This window comes from Petaurus breviceps, unplaced genomic scaffold, assembly GCF_028583685.1.
Source record: "Petaurus breviceps papuanus isolate PSGF00001 unplaced genomic scaffold, PetGlider_PUasm1.0 178, whole genome shotgun sequence".
Lineage (NCBI taxonomy): Eukaryota > Metazoa > Chordata > Mammalia > Diprotodontia > Petauridae > Petaurus > Petaurus breviceps.
In genome coordinates, this window is record NW_027185777.1 from 3,520,797 (window position 1) to 3,540,030 (window position 19,234).

The 19,234-nt window shown below is 38.2% G+C and overlaps 1 protein-coding gene across 1 annotated transcript in view; it reads right to left on the reverse strand.

The window, feature by feature from the left end:
* The window catches only part of CFAP69 (cilia and flagella associated protein 69), a 70,526-nt gene extending 51,343 nt beyond the window's left edge, over nucleotides 1–19,183 (reverse strand). The window contains exons 1-5 of the mRNA XM_069086191.1: nucleotides 18,761–19,183; nucleotides 12,301–12,363; nucleotides 10,391–10,456; nucleotides 6,936–7,045; nucleotides 3,375–3,451 (exon numbers count right to left, since the gene is read on the reverse strand). Of these exons, the coding sequence (XP_068942292.1) occupies nucleotides 3,375–3,451; nucleotides 6,936–7,045; nucleotides 10,391–10,456; nucleotides 12,301–12,363; nucleotides 18,761–19,054 (610 nt within the window). The 5' untranslated portion in view covers nucleotides 19,055–19,183. The remainder of the gene's footprint in view (nucleotides 1–3,374; nucleotides 3,452–6,935; nucleotides 7,046–10,390; nucleotides 10,457–12,300; nucleotides 12,364–18,760) is intronic.
* Between the last annotated feature and the right edge of the window lie 51 nt (nucleotides 19,184–19,234).

Here is a 19,234-nt window from a genome sequence, read left to right on the forward strand (position 1 = left end):
GAGGATATTGAAGTAAAGAAACCCCCCAAAAGTAACCTCAAATGATCACCCGATCATAAAGAATTTATAGGAGACCTTTAAAAAGACTTTAAAAACCAAATGACAGAGATGGAGGGAAAACTAAAAAAGAAAAGAAGAATAATCCAAGAAAAACAAGAAGGGTATGAAAGGAAAATCAACCAATTAGAAAAGGAGATCCAGAATCTTAAGGAAGAAAAAGACACCTTGAAAATTAGAATTGGGCAAAGCGAAGTCAGCAATATTATAAGAGATTAAGAAATAATTAAACAAAATACGATTAATGAAAAAATAGAAGAGAAAGTGAAACATCTTCACAGTGGGTCAGCATGCCAGCTGTGTCTTTCCCTGTACACCGAAGATTTACCTGGATCAGTTTCTCTCTTGCTATTAGGCTAATTTTGATTAAAGACAAAAAGGTTGTAGATAGTGTTATGGCTGCCTGCAATGATTACTGTCCTCTCTTCTTAAATACATTAGTTAAATGCGACATTAAAAAAAAACAAACAAACACAAAACAAGATTTTTTGGTGTCTTTTGTTTGTGTGACACGTATATATCATGGTATATGTCACACCAATTTATAACAAAGGAAATCAGGTAAGAAAAACAATTACTATAATGACTGAGCTTGACAATGTATGAAATATGAAATGTTCTGTCCCTTCAGTCCCCACCTCTCTGCTAGGGCAATCACAAAGAGTTCTGAATGAGGAATTTGGGTGTTGGAATGGTTGCACAATTACCACTACTGTTGCTTTAACAGACATTAAAAAAAATTTGACTCAATTGATTTTTAGTAACAGTAGCGTTACTGGACCAACCCTATGTCCTAGGTAGTTAGTTTAAAAAAGTTAAAGCACTTTTGCACATATAAATTATGATATGTTTATTGTGATTATTTTTTAAATTTTTTTTAAGCAATTGGGGTTAAGTAACTTGTTCAAAGTTACATGGCCAGTTATTTCTGGGTGTGGTACTAAGTATCTGAGCCCAGGATTCAATCCCCAGGTCATCCCGACACTGGGGCTGGTGCTCTTACTCGCTGTGCTACCTGGCCGCCCCTATTATGATTATTTTTAAAGAATCAGCCACATTACTTAGCTGTTATAGCATTCATGGGGCAGCTAGGTGGTGCAGTGCACAGAGTGCTAGGTCTGGATTCAGGAAAACCTGAGTTCAAGTCTAGCCTCTGACACGTCCTAGCTGTGTGAGCCTATTTGCCTCAAATTCCCCATCTGTAAAATGAGCTACAAAAGGAAATGGCAAACTACTACAGTATCTTTACCAAGAAAACCCCAAAATGGGGTCACGGAGAGTAGGACACGACTGAAAACCACTAAACAATAAATATAGCATTCATATGTACAATGCTAAGGAGAAAGGCACTCAGAGCATTATCGATTCACTGCTTCTCTGTTCAGTGGGGAGACACTTCTTTATTTCTCTGTTATAGGTAAAACTATTGGAACAAAAATATTTTATGGAGGTCTCCATGTCCCAGGGGATGGGCCTTTGAATCAAAAACCCTGCCAAACTAGATGAGCTGACAAGTTTCCTGTCCACAATCACTCTACTTAGCAAACATTTTATTAATTTGGTTCAGCGTGTGTTTCCTGGCGTAACAATATTTACGTCATCTTCCCTATGGAACACAGAGTGAAGGAGATTAGACAGTATTATTAGAGCTGGGCAGGGACAATGAGAAGCATAGAGCAGATAAGGGTCATCTGAGGGCCTGACCAGTAGTGAAGGGCAGATTAGGAAAGATCAGTAAAAAGAAGGCCTTCTCTAGTCTTCCTTCGCCTACTACAATCCACTCTAAGTAAGGGTCACTTAGCAGAGTAATCTTAAACACACATACCCTACCTTTGGATTATTCACTATTTTACCCAAACTTCATAAATTACTTCCTAATACCTATTAAATAATTCAATATCAAAGGAGGTCAGAATCTTGTAAGTGGTTTATAGTCTTAGAAGAGCACTAAGATATTAAGTGACTTGCCCTGGGACACACAGCCCATATATGTCAGATGGAGGATCTGAAGCCAGGTCTGTTGGGTTTTGAGGAAGGCTGTGTGTCCATTCTGGGTTTCAGTAAAGGCTTTATGTAGATGGTGGTGCTTGTGCTGAGATCCAAAGGAAGCTCGGGGTCAGAAGTGAGGAGATGGATCCTGGGCATGAAGCCTTGGTAAGGCAGTGGGAGGTAGAGGGTTGTGCGAGGAACAGTAGGGCTGGACTGACTGGATTGTAGAGGTGGGAAAGGAAGAAATCTACAGGGAGGGTGGGACCAGGTTGTGAAGGTTTTCAGATGCTAACCCGAGGAGTTTATAGTTGATCCTAGAGGAAATGGGAAGAGGTCAGACCCAGGACTGGCTTAAGGTAGTGGGAATGTTTAGCCAGGAGAAGAGACGTGGGGGGAAAGGAGCAAGACACATTAGTGAGATTCTAGTGTTTGAAGGGATGTCACTGGTAGGAGAGAGATGACTTGTTCTGTTTGGCCCTAGAGGAAAGACCTAGTAACAAGGGTTGGATCACACAAAGAAACAATGTAGGACTGACATAAGGAAAATCTTCCTAACAAATGGCTATCTCAACATGTAATGGGCTGCTTGCTGCAGTGGAGAGTGGGATCCCCATCACTAAAGCTCTTCAAAAAATGCTGGAAGACTTGTTGGAGATGTTGAACAAGGAACTCCTCAGATATTCATTGGTTTAGATAGCTAAGGCCATCCCTTTCGACTCTGAAATTCTACATTTCTATAATGGTATAGTAATAAGAAGCATGATTAATTATGGGCACTAGGTGTTTTTCCCCTCACAATAATTGTGTCTGGCCATTCTTAATCCAATCTGTGTGTGTGTGTGTGTGTGTATATATATATTATATATATATATATATATATATATATATATATAAAATAGTTTTTTTCCTTGAAGTATACTGTCTTAGCTTCCTGTTTCATTCTTTTTAGTATGTGACCATTTTTCTAATTTCCTAATACCATTTTGAATTTTTCTAATGTCTAACAAACTCTAAACTTATATTCTTGAGTTTATAATCTAGGCCATTAATAACATTATTGAATTAAAAAAAAGATCCCATAACTCATGCTTTGGTAAACTGATATCAAAGCTTTTGCTCATTACTTTAAAAGTTCAGCTTTCAAGCATGTTACTTGCCCACCTACTTGTATGTATGGCTGCTTTCTCCTAAACTGCCCAAGAGTACATCTTATGAGCATGGATCAAATTTATTTTTATTATTTTCTTTATTATCATACTTATGATTTCCTCTTTGTGTGACCTGTTCCATGGATTACATATCACAGTCTCAAAGAAACTCAGACTTACCTAGAAGTGAAACTGCCTCTGAGATTTCTTTTGCATAGGTGATTTCATCTGATGCTTTTTTTTTCAGAAATGGTAAACTGAAATACAAAATGATGAATGTAATAGCAAGTTTTTAATCTGTATCTTGATCCTAGGAATATTTATAAAGTAGGAAAAAAATCTTTGCTTTTCAATCAGTAAGGAATGGGCTCAGTATATTATTCTTTGGCACTGGAATTTTGAAAACAATTACATAACCCCATGAACTGGGGTCATGCCATGCTTTATTGTAGGGATATTAACCAGTTTTATTTAAAAGATTAAAATATATAAATGGAAGGTGTAGGCAGGAAAAGAAAGCCTTTTACTTAACACATTATAGAATATACTTAGGTAGAATTAATCTGTTAAAAAAGACTGTAACTGTAATTCTGCCAAGGTCAGGGAGACCTTGGGTTATCTGATATGAAACAGATTCTGGATTATTTATAACTTAAAAGTCCATCAAGAGCTTTTTGCTCAAAGTATTTCAAGTTTTGGTGTATGGATCAATGCCTTGTTTGTTCTTTAAAGGTCAGTGTCCTTTTCTTTATCATTTGGACAAGTTATGCATCCCTATATTGGATAGATGAATGAATGTTTTTTGCAACTCCAAGTTAACAAACAAATATCAAAGTTACAAGGCATAGCTTGTCTACCTAAAGCTTTTAGTACAGGGATTTTTGAAAATGGTCCAGTTTTGAGTCTTAGAAAAAACATTTTAGGCTGTGGTTAAAAATAGGGACTGTTAAATAGTACTTAACAAAGAAGTTTATTAGAGAAAAACAAACAGTATATAGAATTTAACAGAATATTTATGGCATATGGGCTACCTAAAATGAAAAATACTTATTAATCAAGAAAAGGAAAATCCTGAAAATTTCATGATGTATTTGCTAGCATTTATGATCTGAGAAGTTGCTAATATTTATGTCCAATTCAATTCATAAAAAGTACAAGGAACAATTTTTTTGTCCCAACTTTTCATCTTTTTTTACAGGAAAACAAAGTTGCAAAACAATTTTGGTATGACTTAAACTAAACAGGAAAATGGAAAAAAAAATCATCAGTGTCATGGTATGGATAAAGTGGGAAAAGCTCACTGTTCCAGAGTCAAAATTAAAGTTTTAAAAAATAGTTTATCTGTGACCAAAATAACCTGGAAGAGGAGACTCTTATGGGGGCAAATGCCACATATCAGCAGAAATTAAGAAAAAGAACAAAAAGGTATAAAAATGATTAGTGTGATAGAGAATACTAGTGTGCTGTAAAGAATGATGAACTGGTAGATTTTAGAAAAACATGGAACCCAGCAATACCATTTCTGGGGCTGTATCCCAAAGATATCACAGAAGTGGGAAAAAGATCCATATGTACAAAAATATTCATAGCAGCTCTTTTTGTGGTGGCAAAAAACTGGAAGTGAAGGGGATGCCCATCAATTGGGGAATGGCTAAACAAGCTGTGGTATATGAATGTAATGGAATACTCTTGTGCTATAAGAAATGAGGAGCAGATGGACTTCATAATAACTTGGAGGGACTTACATAAACTGATGCTGAATGAGGAGAGCAGAACCAGGAGAACTTTGTTCACAATTACAGACACAATGTATGTGTGACAACTAACTTTGACAGACTGGGCTCCTCCCAGCAATGCAAGGTTAGAGGACAACTACAAAAGACTCATGATGGAAAGGGCGATCCACACCCAGAGAAAGAAGTACATAGTCTGCAGATTGAGGCAAACCATTTGCTCTCTCTCATTTGTGATTTGCTTTGTTTTATCTCTTCTTTTTCATTGTTTTAGCTCGTGGTTATAATCCTTTACAACATGGCTAATGTTCAACGTGAAGGTATTTGTAGAACCTATATTTGATTACATGCTGCTATGCGGGTGAGAGGGAGGAGAAGGAGGGGGAGAAAATTTGAAATTTAAGAGATTGTGGACTGAATGTTACAAAGTAAAAGTAAATAAAAAGATATCAATTAAAAAAACATGGAAAGACTTGAATGAAATAATGAAGAGTGAAATTAGCAGAACCAAAAGAATGGCATATACAGTAATAGCAATATTGTTCAAAGAACAACTGTGAATGACTAAGGTATTCTGAGAATTATAAATACTCAAATCTATTATAAAAGATTTTATGAAGGAAGATGCTATCCACCCCCAGAGAAAGAACTAATAAACAGAAGTATGCATGGTATAGTTTTACAAATATATGAATGTATATGTATGTATCTATCCATCTGCGTCAAATGGTGGCCTTCTGTAGTGCAGGGTAGGGAGGGAGGCAGAGAGAAAAAATTAATAAATTAAATAAAAAATTAAAATTAAAGTGTTTAGAAGATTTATATATAAGAATGAGGAAAGTAAAAACCAAAAGCATCACTTAGATTAATTTATTAAATTGGGAGAATGTTATATCAACATCAGTGTAAAAAATATACTCTATTTACATGGATTTCCTAAACTTGGACATCTTCACAAAAGTAAAGGATTTTAGAAGGGAGGAAATTCTACTAAATAAACAGTAAATTACTTTGTTGTGCAGCCCTCACCCAGATAAAAGGGGCCATGTCATATATTTCTTCATTCCTCAAACATGGTACTCATTCAGTCCTTGTTGCTTTCTTAACTATTTCAAAAAAGTACTAAATGTATAGATTGCATAAAGTTTTAGAGTAACCATCAAATAGTGAAATGAATCTCCACTTTTGATTCTAAATGAACATGTAAAGATTCATTCTAACTTCATGAAGATAATTTTACACTGTATTGTGGAACAAATGACAATGAATGTTGAAACATAGGCTTTCATTTGCCACTATGTGGCAGCAAGGAAGTACACTTGGTTCTGAGCTATCTACTCAGAAATCAGTAAAGAAATCCATTCTTTTGTCTAAAGAGTCTTAATTGTTAATAAGAAAAACCATGCATGTCAAGTTCAACTTGTAATTCAATTTGCATCTTTCAAGATATATGTCAACTTAATTTTATTCTGAAAAATGCAATTATATGAGTTATCATTCTTATTATAATAATATTATAAATTTGAACAAAACCTAAAATATAAAAATTATTAAATTCTTGAATTAATTTTTCTTTTTCTAAATGAAGAGAAAAAAGTCATCCTTCAAAACTACTATCCTTAAAATTACATATTAAATCTTGTCAATCAATTCACCCAGGTATGTTGTCCCATAAAAATTCTCTAAGGATATTATGGTTCGTTGGCTTCATCTAAAGTTTATACCTCACCTGAGAGCCATTGGCAACAAGAAAACACACCTTAACAATACTAATTGTTTAATCCCTTGGTGTTGCAAGTCTCAGACCAGTCGACTTCAGGTACCTGACTACCCCTGAGAATCCCAGCTGTTGGAATCAAGGGATCAATTAAAGTTTTCTCAGTGTTGTAGCAAGCTGCTACTTACTTCATCAAAGCACCATGATGCACAATCTATTTGCCACAGAAAAAAATAAAATGTGATAAAATACATTGTTAATGTGAAATAAAACTCCGGAAAAAGAACTTACCGGCATAGTTTCAGAATTTCACATACAGATTCCAAAAAATTGGGCTGCTTTTCAATCTTTTCTGTACACAGACTCATGATTTTAAATATTTGCACCAAATCCCTGAGAGGCTTTTAGTAGTTTTCATTAAGAAAAAATACACATTTTCAGAATGACAGCAATTCCTGTTCTAACAGCACTGTTGTTGAAGGAAGAAGATAAGAAGTCCTTAAACATGCTAAATGTTTATAAGATGATTCTTTTTATCTTTACCTTGGTTGTTGCTCTGAAAATATCAGTCTATGTAGTTGCTGCCAAAGTGCTCTATCTGTCCCTCACAGGTGACATTCCACTCCCCTGACTAGTCAGCTCTCTAAACCTAGGCTCTGTTGGAAACTTGGAGATCTTCACTTGCTCACTCCCGCTCCCCTTCCCAGCCTCGGTTCCCCCAATTCCAAGCCTTTGCATAGACTGCCCCTCACGCCTGGGAAGCTCTCCCTCCTCACATCCATTTCTGAGTATTCCAAGCTCCCTTCAAAGCTCAGTTTGCTAACACCTCCAACATAAAGCCATTTTTGATCCCCCGGGTTGCCTTTCCTTGATTCTGAAATTAGATCAAATTAGATGCGATAATTTCATTAAAAATAATTATAAGGATCTTGTATTTACTTGGCATATATCTGATAATTATTTATGCATTTGTTGCTTCCCTCAATGGTATGAAAGCTCCTTGAGGGCAGGGACTGTTTCAGTTTGTCTTTGCATCCCCAGAGCCTAATACAGTGACTGGCACACAGTAGGGGCTTAAATATGCTTGCAGATTTGACTGACTAAAGACTGATGAAAAGTATAATTCCAAATAATTACTGATTCTTACACTTACTGTACAGTCATCGTAGGAGAAAGAATGCACACTTCTGGAGAGCGTGGCTGTTTTCATTCTTGACTTTGCATCCTCTGTGCTTACCACACTGCCTGGCACACAGGAGTTTGCTGGACTGAATAGGAGGAATTGAAAATATATACCTACACTTGCATGTTACTGAATTTTGCTTCAAATTTCTTATTCAAATTAAGAATTGTTCACATCTGCTCCAGAGTCCCGATATGTGGCTAGATTATCAACTATTGCTTTGCTCATTTAATTTTTCATAGAAGCATAGCTGTAAAGGGACCTCAGAGGTCATTGATTGGTTCAATCAGATGAATGAACTTCTTCTCCAATATCCCCAAGAAATGAGCCTGTGGCATCCACTGAACACCTATGGTGACAAAACACTCCCAATCTTGGGAGTCACCTGTGATCTTCTTAGGTCTAATTGTTAGAAAGGCCACCCTCCTAGCCGCTTAGGTGATTTTTAGTATATCAGATCTTTGGGATCAATGAGGCATTTTTTATTGAACAAAACTAACTTAGGAGTTCATCTGAATTTCTTAATGTAATATGTGCATATATGTATGTATGTATGTATGTATTTAGGGAACAAAGTAACACAAGTCCTAAACCGTCTTGTCAAAATATATTTAGTTTATTAAAATTAATTTTAGATTACTTTATTTCACAGTCTAAACTATTATGTGATATCATATCCTTTTCCCATTCATTCACCTAATAAGCATTTATTACATACCCTTGTGCTAGGCATTAGAGATAGGAAGATAAAACAAAAGCCAGTTCCTGCTGTCAGGGAGCTGAGATTTTTGTAGATATAACACAGACACATATAACCATATACAAGATAATTTAAGGAAGGAGAGAGAGTACATATAGGGGGATGAGGAAAGGCTTCTCCTGGGTAATATGGCACCAGAGCTGAGCCTTGAAATAAGCTAAGAGGTTGTGGTGAGGATGGAGTGCACTCCAGGCATGTGGGCTGACCACAGAGTGGGAAAAAGAATGTCAAGATTGAAAACCAGCAAGTAGACCATGAAGGGGAAGGATGTGAAATCAGTCTGTGAAGGCAGGCTGGAGACAGATGAAAAATCTTGTACCTCATAAAAGTGTTCAGGAAATGCAGCTTTAAGTGGCTTTTGAATTAAAAAAGAGCCCTATTATTTTGTTATAAAAGCTCTGCTTGGGGGAAGCTAGGTGGCACAGTGAATAGAGCACTGGAGTCAGGAGGACCTGAGTTCAAATCCAGTCTCAGACACTTGACACAAAAACTAGCTGTGACTTTGGGCAAGTCACTTAACCCCAATTGCCCTTCAAAAAAAAAAAAGCTCTGCTTGAATATTAACAAATATCATTTAATTTAATCATTTTTAAGAGCTGAAGAGAGCTCGGAAATAAATTATGTCGATACTCCCATTTCACAAAGAAGAATACTGAGGCCCATTGAGGATGTGACCTTTGACCATGACCAAACTAGTAGGAGTAAGAGAATGGACTAGAACTCAGGTCTTCTAATTTCTGCTTTTCACTACAAAGAGGAGGTGTGTGGTTGCTTGACTTCCCTGGTTGACTGGCTGGTGTCACCTCCCACTCAGCACTCTTTGCTCCTCCTCACCTCCTGCCAAGTCCTGTCAATTTTACCTTCAGGACACGCCTCTTACACCTCCCCTCTTTTCTCTCCGTCATTGCCACCACTGTGTGCGGGTCCTCATCGCCTCAGACTTGGATTATCCTAATAGCTGGCCTCAGGGTATTCTAATACCCTGCCTCAGGTGTCTCCTTACTCTAGTCCATTTTCCAATTAGCTATTAAACTGATCTTCCTAAATGGCAGCTCTGACCACATCACCCCTCCACTGAGTAAGCTCCAGTGGCTTCCCATACACTTCCAGCATCAAACACAAAATACTGCTTTTGGAGGTCAGGCCCCCTCCCACCTGTCCAGTTACCTAACCCCTCACTCCCCTCCACAAAATCTGTGATCCAGAAGAGCATAAGGAGACACCGGCCTTCTTGTCGGTCCACCATCGGCCCATCCTGGGCCTTCTCACTGGCTGTTCCCCGTGTCTGTGATGCACTCCCTCCCCATCTCTATCTCCTGGCACCCTGGTTGCCTGCAGTCCCAGCTACAGCCCCACCTTCCACAGGAAGTCCTTCCCAACTCTGCTCACTATCAGTGCCTTCCCTGTGCTGACCATCTCCAATTTATCTTGTATGTATCTCGTCCGTGCAGTTGTTTGAAGGTTGTCTCCCCCATTGGACTGTGAGCTCCTTGACAGAAGGGACCATTTTTTTGCCCATCTCCAGGTCTTATAGCACAGTGCCTTGCATACAGTAAGTGCTTAATGAATGCCTTTTTGACTGACTGACTGATTCTTTGACTAAGAAAGATACCTTAGATCCTTTTGATTCCATAGAAATTGGCAGGACTTATTTTAAAATGTATCACAGTTTAATTTATGCTCTTTATTCAGAAAACAAAAGAAATGAAAACATTTTGTAAAACCACATAATATAAATTATTTTCTGATTATCATTTGTCCATCTTTGGATAAGGAAATGAACAATTAATTTGTAAAGGATACAAATCCGTTCTGATAACACTGCACCATCATCTTAATACACTGTAGTTGCCTTTCTTCTAAACCATCCTACAACAAATAATAAGGAGTAATTCTTTTGTGCTGATAAGGTATTGGAAATGCTGTTTGGTTCCTTAAGTTTAAAAACTGCACAATCATTGATAAATCATGATGTCAAATATACAGTGCTACTAAACAAAAATGCTTTTTATGACTTCATCATATTGTAGTTTTGAAATAGTCTTCACATTTTTTATGAAATCAGTGGCAGAAACTAAAAATGTTTAGCAGAAACATGCTAAAAAGAAATGTAATTTAATGTAACATATTAAAACTATATTACATTAAAAATGTAAGCCTCCCTACATAGAACAAATTCAGCATTTGTGATGTGAGACAGTTTGCAGTAGAGTTTTAATGACCGAGTTAGCTTTTCCTAAAACTGCCTGAAAAACGATTGGGTTCCCTGCTATTATACCAGACAATCTTTGGTAAATATATAACTATAATCTTTGAAATAGGGGCCCACAATTAGGCCATCATTTTAAACAGCAATTAGAATTTTCTTCTGAAAGGGAACTTGGAATCAAACTGCCACTGTTCATACTCATCTAGTCTTTATTTTCATTTTTCCTATAGGTTTATTTCTTAAAAATTGAAAATGCTACACAATTTGATTACTAAAACTAGGGCTAGTGATATTAAAGTACATTTATGTAATGCTTTAAAGTCTGTAGAGTTTAAGATTAACAATTAAGTAAGCAGTCACTAAATGGCATTTTTATTAAGGACTTTATAAAGATTTTTTCACATTAAATTCTATGATAAATTACTTGCTTAAATTACTATGATAAAGCACAGCAAAGAGATTATAAGATTGTTGGTCTGAACTATATACTATGCCTATAATAGAGATTTTTTTTAAAAAGAAAAATTATTTAACATATATAAAATTTATTTTTATTTAATTTAGATATAAAAGATATACTTCAATTTATATATAATTTAGTTTTTTGTATCCTACTACTATATCAAACATTTCATTGGAAATAAAAGTTACTGTTCATCCCAAACATTTTCTTCTGTTAACTGTAACTGTTTTCTTATTAAGCAAATCATTTTGGTCCCATGAGACCTTGCTTCCAGAACTTTAAGGGTCTTCCTTCCTCTAATAAAAATCTCTGATGCTATCTTATTAAATGATTGTAAGTATTTGTTAAAATTTAGACATTAAAAAATTTAGTACCCATGATTATAGTCTCTACTTAGACATTTTTAAAAGATATTCTGCAGCGTTCATGAATTTTGGTAAAAATGCCTTAGTTATATCTAAATTATTTTTTCACTGAGAGATTTAACCACTGTTTTAATACATACGATGTCCAATGTATAAGATGATACTGACCGATGACCATAATATGTAAGGTGACGGATTGTGAGTATTGCTTCTTATGCCTGAAATAATTTTGTTGTCATGAAACCTTATATAAAAGATCATCTAAAATAATTTTCCTGCGAACACAGTTTGCATCTTGCTTCTGAAGCAGGAAAATCTAAAATGAATCATTTGTCTAACATTTGATCTTTATCTAGGGGCAGCAAGGCACGCTTCCTGTAAGCATGTTTTCCTTTTAGAAGCTGTTTCTTTCCAATTATTCCTACTGTTGCTTTCTTTATATCCAGCCCTTCCCCAATCTAATCTGATTCCCAACCCTATACCATCCTTCTGTCATTTAGCATCTGGCTGCATATGGATATATTATATTGAAGGTGCCCTTGGATTTAGGATAAAATTCTTGTCCTTTAAATAAAACGGAGAAATCTGACTTATATTTGGCAAAATGCAACATAACCCTCCAGGAACATAAACTTTTATGATGTAATGAAATATTTGTTTCTCAGGGGATACTTACTTTGGGTAGTTCCTTAAGTAGATTGATGATGCTGTTAAGATCCATGGTCTTGAACTGCACGCCCTAGAAAAAAAATACCAATCTTATTTTCTCACAATTCAAAGAATTATAAAATATCATGTTTCAGTAGATTATATGAGATGCATTAATTTCACTAGAAAAACTTATGCTTGATTTATGAAAATCTCTAATAGAAGTTTCCTTCAGGACAGGGACCATATTTTCTTCATCTTTATGCATATTACTTCACATATAGGTGTTCAATAAATATCTGTGGGTCAGAGTAATTAAAAGAATGTGTTTTATACCTAAGTGATATTGTGAGAGGGTGGAAAGCAGAAGTGATACAGTCTGTAGGTTCAATGTATTATAGAGTCAGAAACTCCTTAATTATTCAAAGTATCTGATTTAAAAAAAAGTCTTTAAAAGAGCATTAGCTTTGTGCTCCCTCTCTGGGTAGGGCACAAAGATGCATCTTTTGGAACTAATATGGTGAATGAACCCTCCCAAGTTTGATGAAGAGAGGAAGGAAGAACTAAGCAGTTTAAATAAAGGCAGGGGTTAGGAATACAGAGCAAACACATAAACATGAGTGAGGCAGAGAAGATGAAGAGGGGGAATAGTCAGAAATGGGAAGTGGTATCTGAGATGAAGCAGGATCAGAACCAGGAATTGCAGGAGGCCCAAAATAGAACTAGTGGGGGGATATGTCCATGGCTGAGATTTAGGCTTGGTCAAGTGAGGGAGGGTGGTCATACTTCCTACTGACACTCTTATGTGTCTTTGTAACATCGACACATCCTCAGTCAGTTTTATATTCATCTTTTCATCTCTGTTCTAATTCTGAAATTTTTAGATTTATATTTTTTAATTTAAAAAATTAGAAATCTTAAAAAATTAAAAAAAATTGAGTAATTTGATGTGAGAAAAATAATTTAGGTTCCTTAAAAATATTGTAGCTTTGAAAAGAAACACTTAATTTGACTTTATTATCAAGTTAACTTTAGGTTCTAGTTAGGTTTAGGCTGCAAGGTTTCAGTGGCAGGCATGGCAAAGAATGATGATCTCAGCTTGTCCCAAGTGCCCAGTTCAAAGAGCATGAGTTTTAGACCAGGATCACAAATTTCCTAGATGATGGCCATCATCTACTTGCATGAAATCTCTATGGTGAAGGACAAGAACCTTATATTTAGCACTTCCTTTAGGACAGTTAGCTGAACTATTTTACTTTTATAGTAAACTACCATGAAAATGTCCATCTGTATGTTTATAGTAGCCTAACATAGAAATCATAGGTTGGAGATGACCTCATATGAGATATCTGAGCTCAAGTTAGGGTGCAAGCAAAACAGATTCCCATCTGGAGCATAACGGCATGATGGCGATTCAGAAGCTCCCAAATTCTACATATAATTTGTATTTTATTTGGTCAGTAACCACAGTATTAACAGTGCTCCAGAATGTGATATGATAGGGTTAACATGGCCAGTCCATTAAATTTCCAGGCACCTGTATATCAAAATGCTCATTTGAGGGGAGAGCCAGTGTTTGATAAGTTTAGAATTAAAAAAAAAATTTAAATAAAAAGAAAAAAAAACGTTCAGGTACTTAGACAAAAGAAGCACAGTCTGTCAGTGCCTTAGGGTCACTGAGAAAAGCAGCTCTGAGGAGTCAGCAAGCACTATGATTTCACTAGTTTAACCTCTGGAGAAGAAAGTTGTGGGTGAACAGGTTAAGGATATGTATTTGTAGAATCTGCCTCATGGAGAAGTCTCATTCTGGTAGCTACTGGTTTTCTGCTCTGTCATTTCTAGAGTGAGTTGTGTGTATCTTGGCCCTAGTGTCTTGGGGAGGCAAATGCTATCTTCTGCCTGTCATGCTGTGTGAGCAGGGTGAATCCTGCTGGTTAATGTGACTACCACACAGCAGGCATCTAAAGATAAATGCTTATCACTAAGTGGTTGTGTCCCTGAGTAAGCTGAGCTACTAGGGAGCCATCCTTGTCTGGAAGAGAATCGTCTTCCAGCTATCACCTTTCCTGTTTTACTCCTTTTACTAATGGGTCTCAGAGTAGTGCAGATCAGACAGGAGCCTACAAACAGCATGGCCTAGGAACCAAGTCTCAACCCGGGACATTGATTGTTCTCTTAGCTCAGATGGAAGTTCTGGTTTCCTCAAGACCCAAGTAGCACATACAGACAGGCAGGATGCCATACAGGGATATATGGAAGTTATGATATGCTTACCCTACACCATAGCTTCTTAAACTTTTTCCACTTGAGACCCCCTTGGAGCTCCCTAAACTGTGGGTCTCAACCTAGACCAGCAGTTCTCAAACCTTTTGGCATCAGGACCCAATAACATACTCTTAAAAGTTAAGAACCACTCTTCCCCAAACAGCTTTTGTTTATATGTGTTATATCTATTGATATTTACCATATTAGAAATTACAGTGTCTTAGTAGTAGTATGAAAATAGTTTCTGACCTGGCCAACTCTTTGAAAGGGTTTCAGGGACCTTCTGGGGTTCCTGGACCACACTTTTGAGAACCACTGCCAGGGTCAGGGCACACAGCCCTCACACTAGAAATGAGGAGTCTGTGAACCAGATACTGCTCAAGCGATGCTCCTTGGTAAACCACATGCTACATTTAGCTTTGAAGACAATGGCATCTAAAATCCACTTCTCTGCAAGTTCAAACAATTCCTTCAGTTTAAAGGTATGAACACCTTTGTCCTTGTCTGGCATAAGCTCTTTGTTCTTTCCACGCTGTGCCAATGGTCCCCATCGCAGCAATTTCACACAATAAAGTCTCTTAAAATTTGTAAGTATGAGGGACAACAGTGGCCACCTAGTCTAACTCATACTTAAAGAAGACATTGTCTTTAATATTCCTGATAGTTTCTTTGGTTCTTCTTACTACTCTCAGTTTGATTTCCCATTCTATTAGAACTGAAATTTGTTTTCTTATTTCTTATCAAGTGACCTTCTTAACATTTGTCAACATCTTAATATAAATATCATGTAAAATAATTTTGTTTAAAAATAGCCATCAAGACAAAAACCATTAGCCTGACAAGATTTGGGTATTTTTATAGTCACTGGCAATCCAAAAGGTATATAAAAGGGAAAATGTGTTTTAAGAAACCTCAACTTACAAATTATCAACCATCTATATAATTTAGTAAGACTGTAGGCATAATAATCATTGTATAGGTAGAAAAGGAAGCTTAAGCAGACTTTCTGTCAATCAATTATTAGTTGTGATATAACAAGGGAAAGAATAAAAGATTTCAGATTCCCAGGATACTGCTTTTTGAAAAATACTTTTTTGGAGGCTATTCTAAGATATATGCCAATAATTCTATTTCATAAGCATAAATAAGGCTTGCATTTTCTACAATTCCATATAAAAATACAATTTTAAAGTCTATAGCTATAAAAAAACAATTTCTGAAACTTGATTATTCAGTATATTAGAAAAGACTTATAGTATTTACTTCCCTTATCAGTTTTACTTTTAAAAGATAACAAAGGATTTATCTAGTTTAAAACTCACAAAATGAATAGTGCCAACTATTATGGAAGAAGAAGAGCTGCAGCAAAATAAGAAAATCGGCAGTGCCTGTTTATTTACTGCCTCGGACTCACATCTGGTAACATTCACCAGCCTTCAAGTCTCTCTTCGCATGTCCTAACTTAGTGACTAGACTACACAGGTTATAACTCTGGAGCCACAGGGTTTTAATACAGACAACAACAACAGCAACAACAGCATTCATGTAGTGCTTACTATGTGCCTGGAATATGCAAGCACTTTACAATTGCCACCTCATTTGATTCTTTGAGGAAGGTGCTGTTATTATCCCCATTTTAAAGATGAAGAAACTGAGGCCAACCAGCTCTCTCAACTTCAGGTCTGATATATACGGCTCAATAAGGATAGCAGTAACAGGAGCAGCTTTGAAGAGCTGTGGAAAAGGCCAGATCAGCTCAAGGAATGACGCTGACTCCAAGCCCCAATCCAAGGACTGTTCTGCCACACTTAAGAAGGACACAGGAATGCCCTCAGGAATCTTGTAAACTGCCCTAATTTCAGGACCCAAATTATGTCAGGAGCCTGCCTGTGATGCACTGGATTTCAGGTGACTCCTTAGAATCAGGACTGGACAGCGGCAGTGCGTGTGGTGTTGATTGGCTGGCTATGCCCCAAGTTAAAAACTGTCCCCCTCTCTGGCTTCTCATCAGACTCTCTCACTTAAGAAACCACAGCCTGGAGCAGTTCCTTTCTGTTTCAGCACCACCACCTTCCTGCAGTCAGCTTCCACTTCAGGCAGACCTCACTGCCTAGCATGAGGAGGGAGTACAGATTCCCTATTGCATTGGGAATGGAAAATTCTGTGCCCTCAAAGCTTCTTCTGTCCCCACTGGGTTGGAATATCTCTACAATCTAGGTCAAATTCCCATGATGCTTACTCCTCCATATGTAAAAAAGTACAAGCTACTGGGTAAATTCCTGATTTCTCTGTGGTAAACAGCAAACATCTCTGAAGCAGGAGGATGTCCCTTGTCTACCTTCAGCTCTCCCTGAGGCTTTATGATGCGGACACAGAATGAGGAGCTCCTGACGCATCTTGAGACTGAGGAAGCCTCACAGGGAGCTCTCATAGTAGCTCCATAGTGCTAGGGTGAGGGTGCAGGGCATGGATCCCCCCAAAGAATTCTGGGTTTGGGGATATGTGACAAGTGTTATTTGAGAAACTGAGAGGCCTGAACTTTCAGGGAAAAAAAATAAAAGTCCAAACCAGGGACAGCAGAGGGTTCTAAAGTGGAATGACTGTCACATATTAATTTGATGCAATTAACTAAATTTATAGACAAAGATAAAAAAAAAAAACCTGCTTCATGCTCCATAGAACCATGCTGTTAAGAATCAAAGTGAGAGTAAGAAGAAATATTAAAAGATGCAAACTCTTTTTTAGGGTTTTAACACAATTTCTCAGCTCCCTACCTCCTAGCAGTCAAAAGTTTAGTCAGATCAATGGATAAAGAGCATCATTTCAGAACAGAGATCTGTATGTAATTGTCCAGTGGAACCAAAGTATCCCACTGATCAGTTCAACCTAGTCAGGTCAGCTTTCCCTCTGAAATTAGATTTCTACCAGATGACCTTAGTTCTCCCATCTCTATCTCTGTCATCCTCTTTGTTGTCTTAGAACTCTTTTCAAGTTTAAGATTTAGGAAGAATGCAAATCCTCCTACCCCCCTCCCCCCCCAGAAAAACAATAAACCAAGGAAGTAAATGAGCAGCAAAACCCTGGTAAAGATTCTAAGCCTACTGAATAGTCATTAAAGATCACAACAGCATGATCCCAGGTCTACTTAGATGAAAGCTATTCTCTCTTTGCCCTCCTTACACCAAAGCAGTAAGTATTGAACTTGGCTGCATTTTCCTAAGATCTTAGTACTGGTCTGTTATTTCATCAGTGAAGGTAACTCCTGGTGAGGAAAATCCCTCCTCCAAAGCTTATCAGGTATTCTCGACTATTTTAGACTCTTAGGTGAAATGGAAAGTAATACTCCAACTACCAACTAACATTTGTATAGCACTTTGCAAAGTGTTTTACATGGTTATCTCATCAGGTAGGTGATATTATTCTCATTTTCTTTTTTTTTCTTTTTGGAGGGCAATTGGGGTTAAGTGACTTGCCCAAGATTACATGGCTAGTTTTTTTGGTGTTAACTGTCTGAGGTCAGATTTGAATTCAGGTCCTCCTGACTCCAGGGCTGGTGCTCTACTCACTGCGCCACCTAGCCACCCCAATTATCTTCATTTTCAAATACGGAAACTGAGGCTGAGAGCGATTTCGACTTGTTCCTCACACGACCAGTATGTTACAAAGGTAGGTCTCCCAAGACATGCAGGCTTCAATGCTGCCCCTTGATGCCAAGCATTCTTAACCTGGGGTCCACAGAACCTTTGGGGAGAGGGGCTCCTTGGATAGATTTCAATGACCTTCACTAAACTGCCCAAAACACACACAAACCAAGAACTTAACAGTTATGCGCTTTTGAAACATGATTGTGAGAAGGTGCCCTGGGCTTCTCCGCCGCCCAAAGGGTCTGGGAAGCACTCAGAATTAAGAACACTGGCTCTATTCACGACCACGTGCAGATGGGAAGAACGAAGGTCTGGGTTCAAATTCTGAAACAAGACCTTACCACCCGTACGCAGGTGCACGCATCTTTTCATTTCAGGCTATTTTTTAAAATCTGTAAAGTGGGAGTGATAAATAGCTCCGACTTCCCTCGGTAAATGTTCAAAGTGGAAGTTAAAATAATAATTAAATGTGATGATAATGATAATAGTTGTTGCTGTTTTACGCCGCGGCCTCTCGCACTGCAGCCCCCCACGCCCGATGGCTTTTCTGGCCAGGACCCCGGCCTCCCTCGGCCTCACCTGGGCTAACCCCAAGTCAGTGTCGGTGACCACCTTGACCCTGACCACGGGGATGTGGCGGGGGCTGGCGCTGGACTTGGGCCTGCCGCCGGCCTCGGGGCTCAAGGCGGGAAGGGTGACGTCCGGAGAGGCCATAGCCAGGCTGGATCTCAGCCGGGTTCGGCTCTTGATGCCGCTGCTCGGGGTCTTCGAATCCTTCCTGGGCTGGCCAGCGCCACTGGATATCCGCACGTTGGGATGCAACATAGCCAAGGTCACGAGGCCCCCGGGGGTCGGGGGCCGGGCCGCGGCCATCTGGGCAGCAGGGGCTCCTCCATAGGGTGGCCGCCTCCTCCTCAGCAGCCCCCGCAGCCGCCGCGGTCCACCTCCAAGCTGCGGCTGCAGGGGAACCCAGCGTTGCCAACACAAGCCGCCGCGTTGCTAGGGGGCGGGACGGGAAGGGGCGGGCCCCAGGGAAGCGAGGCTCCTACGGAA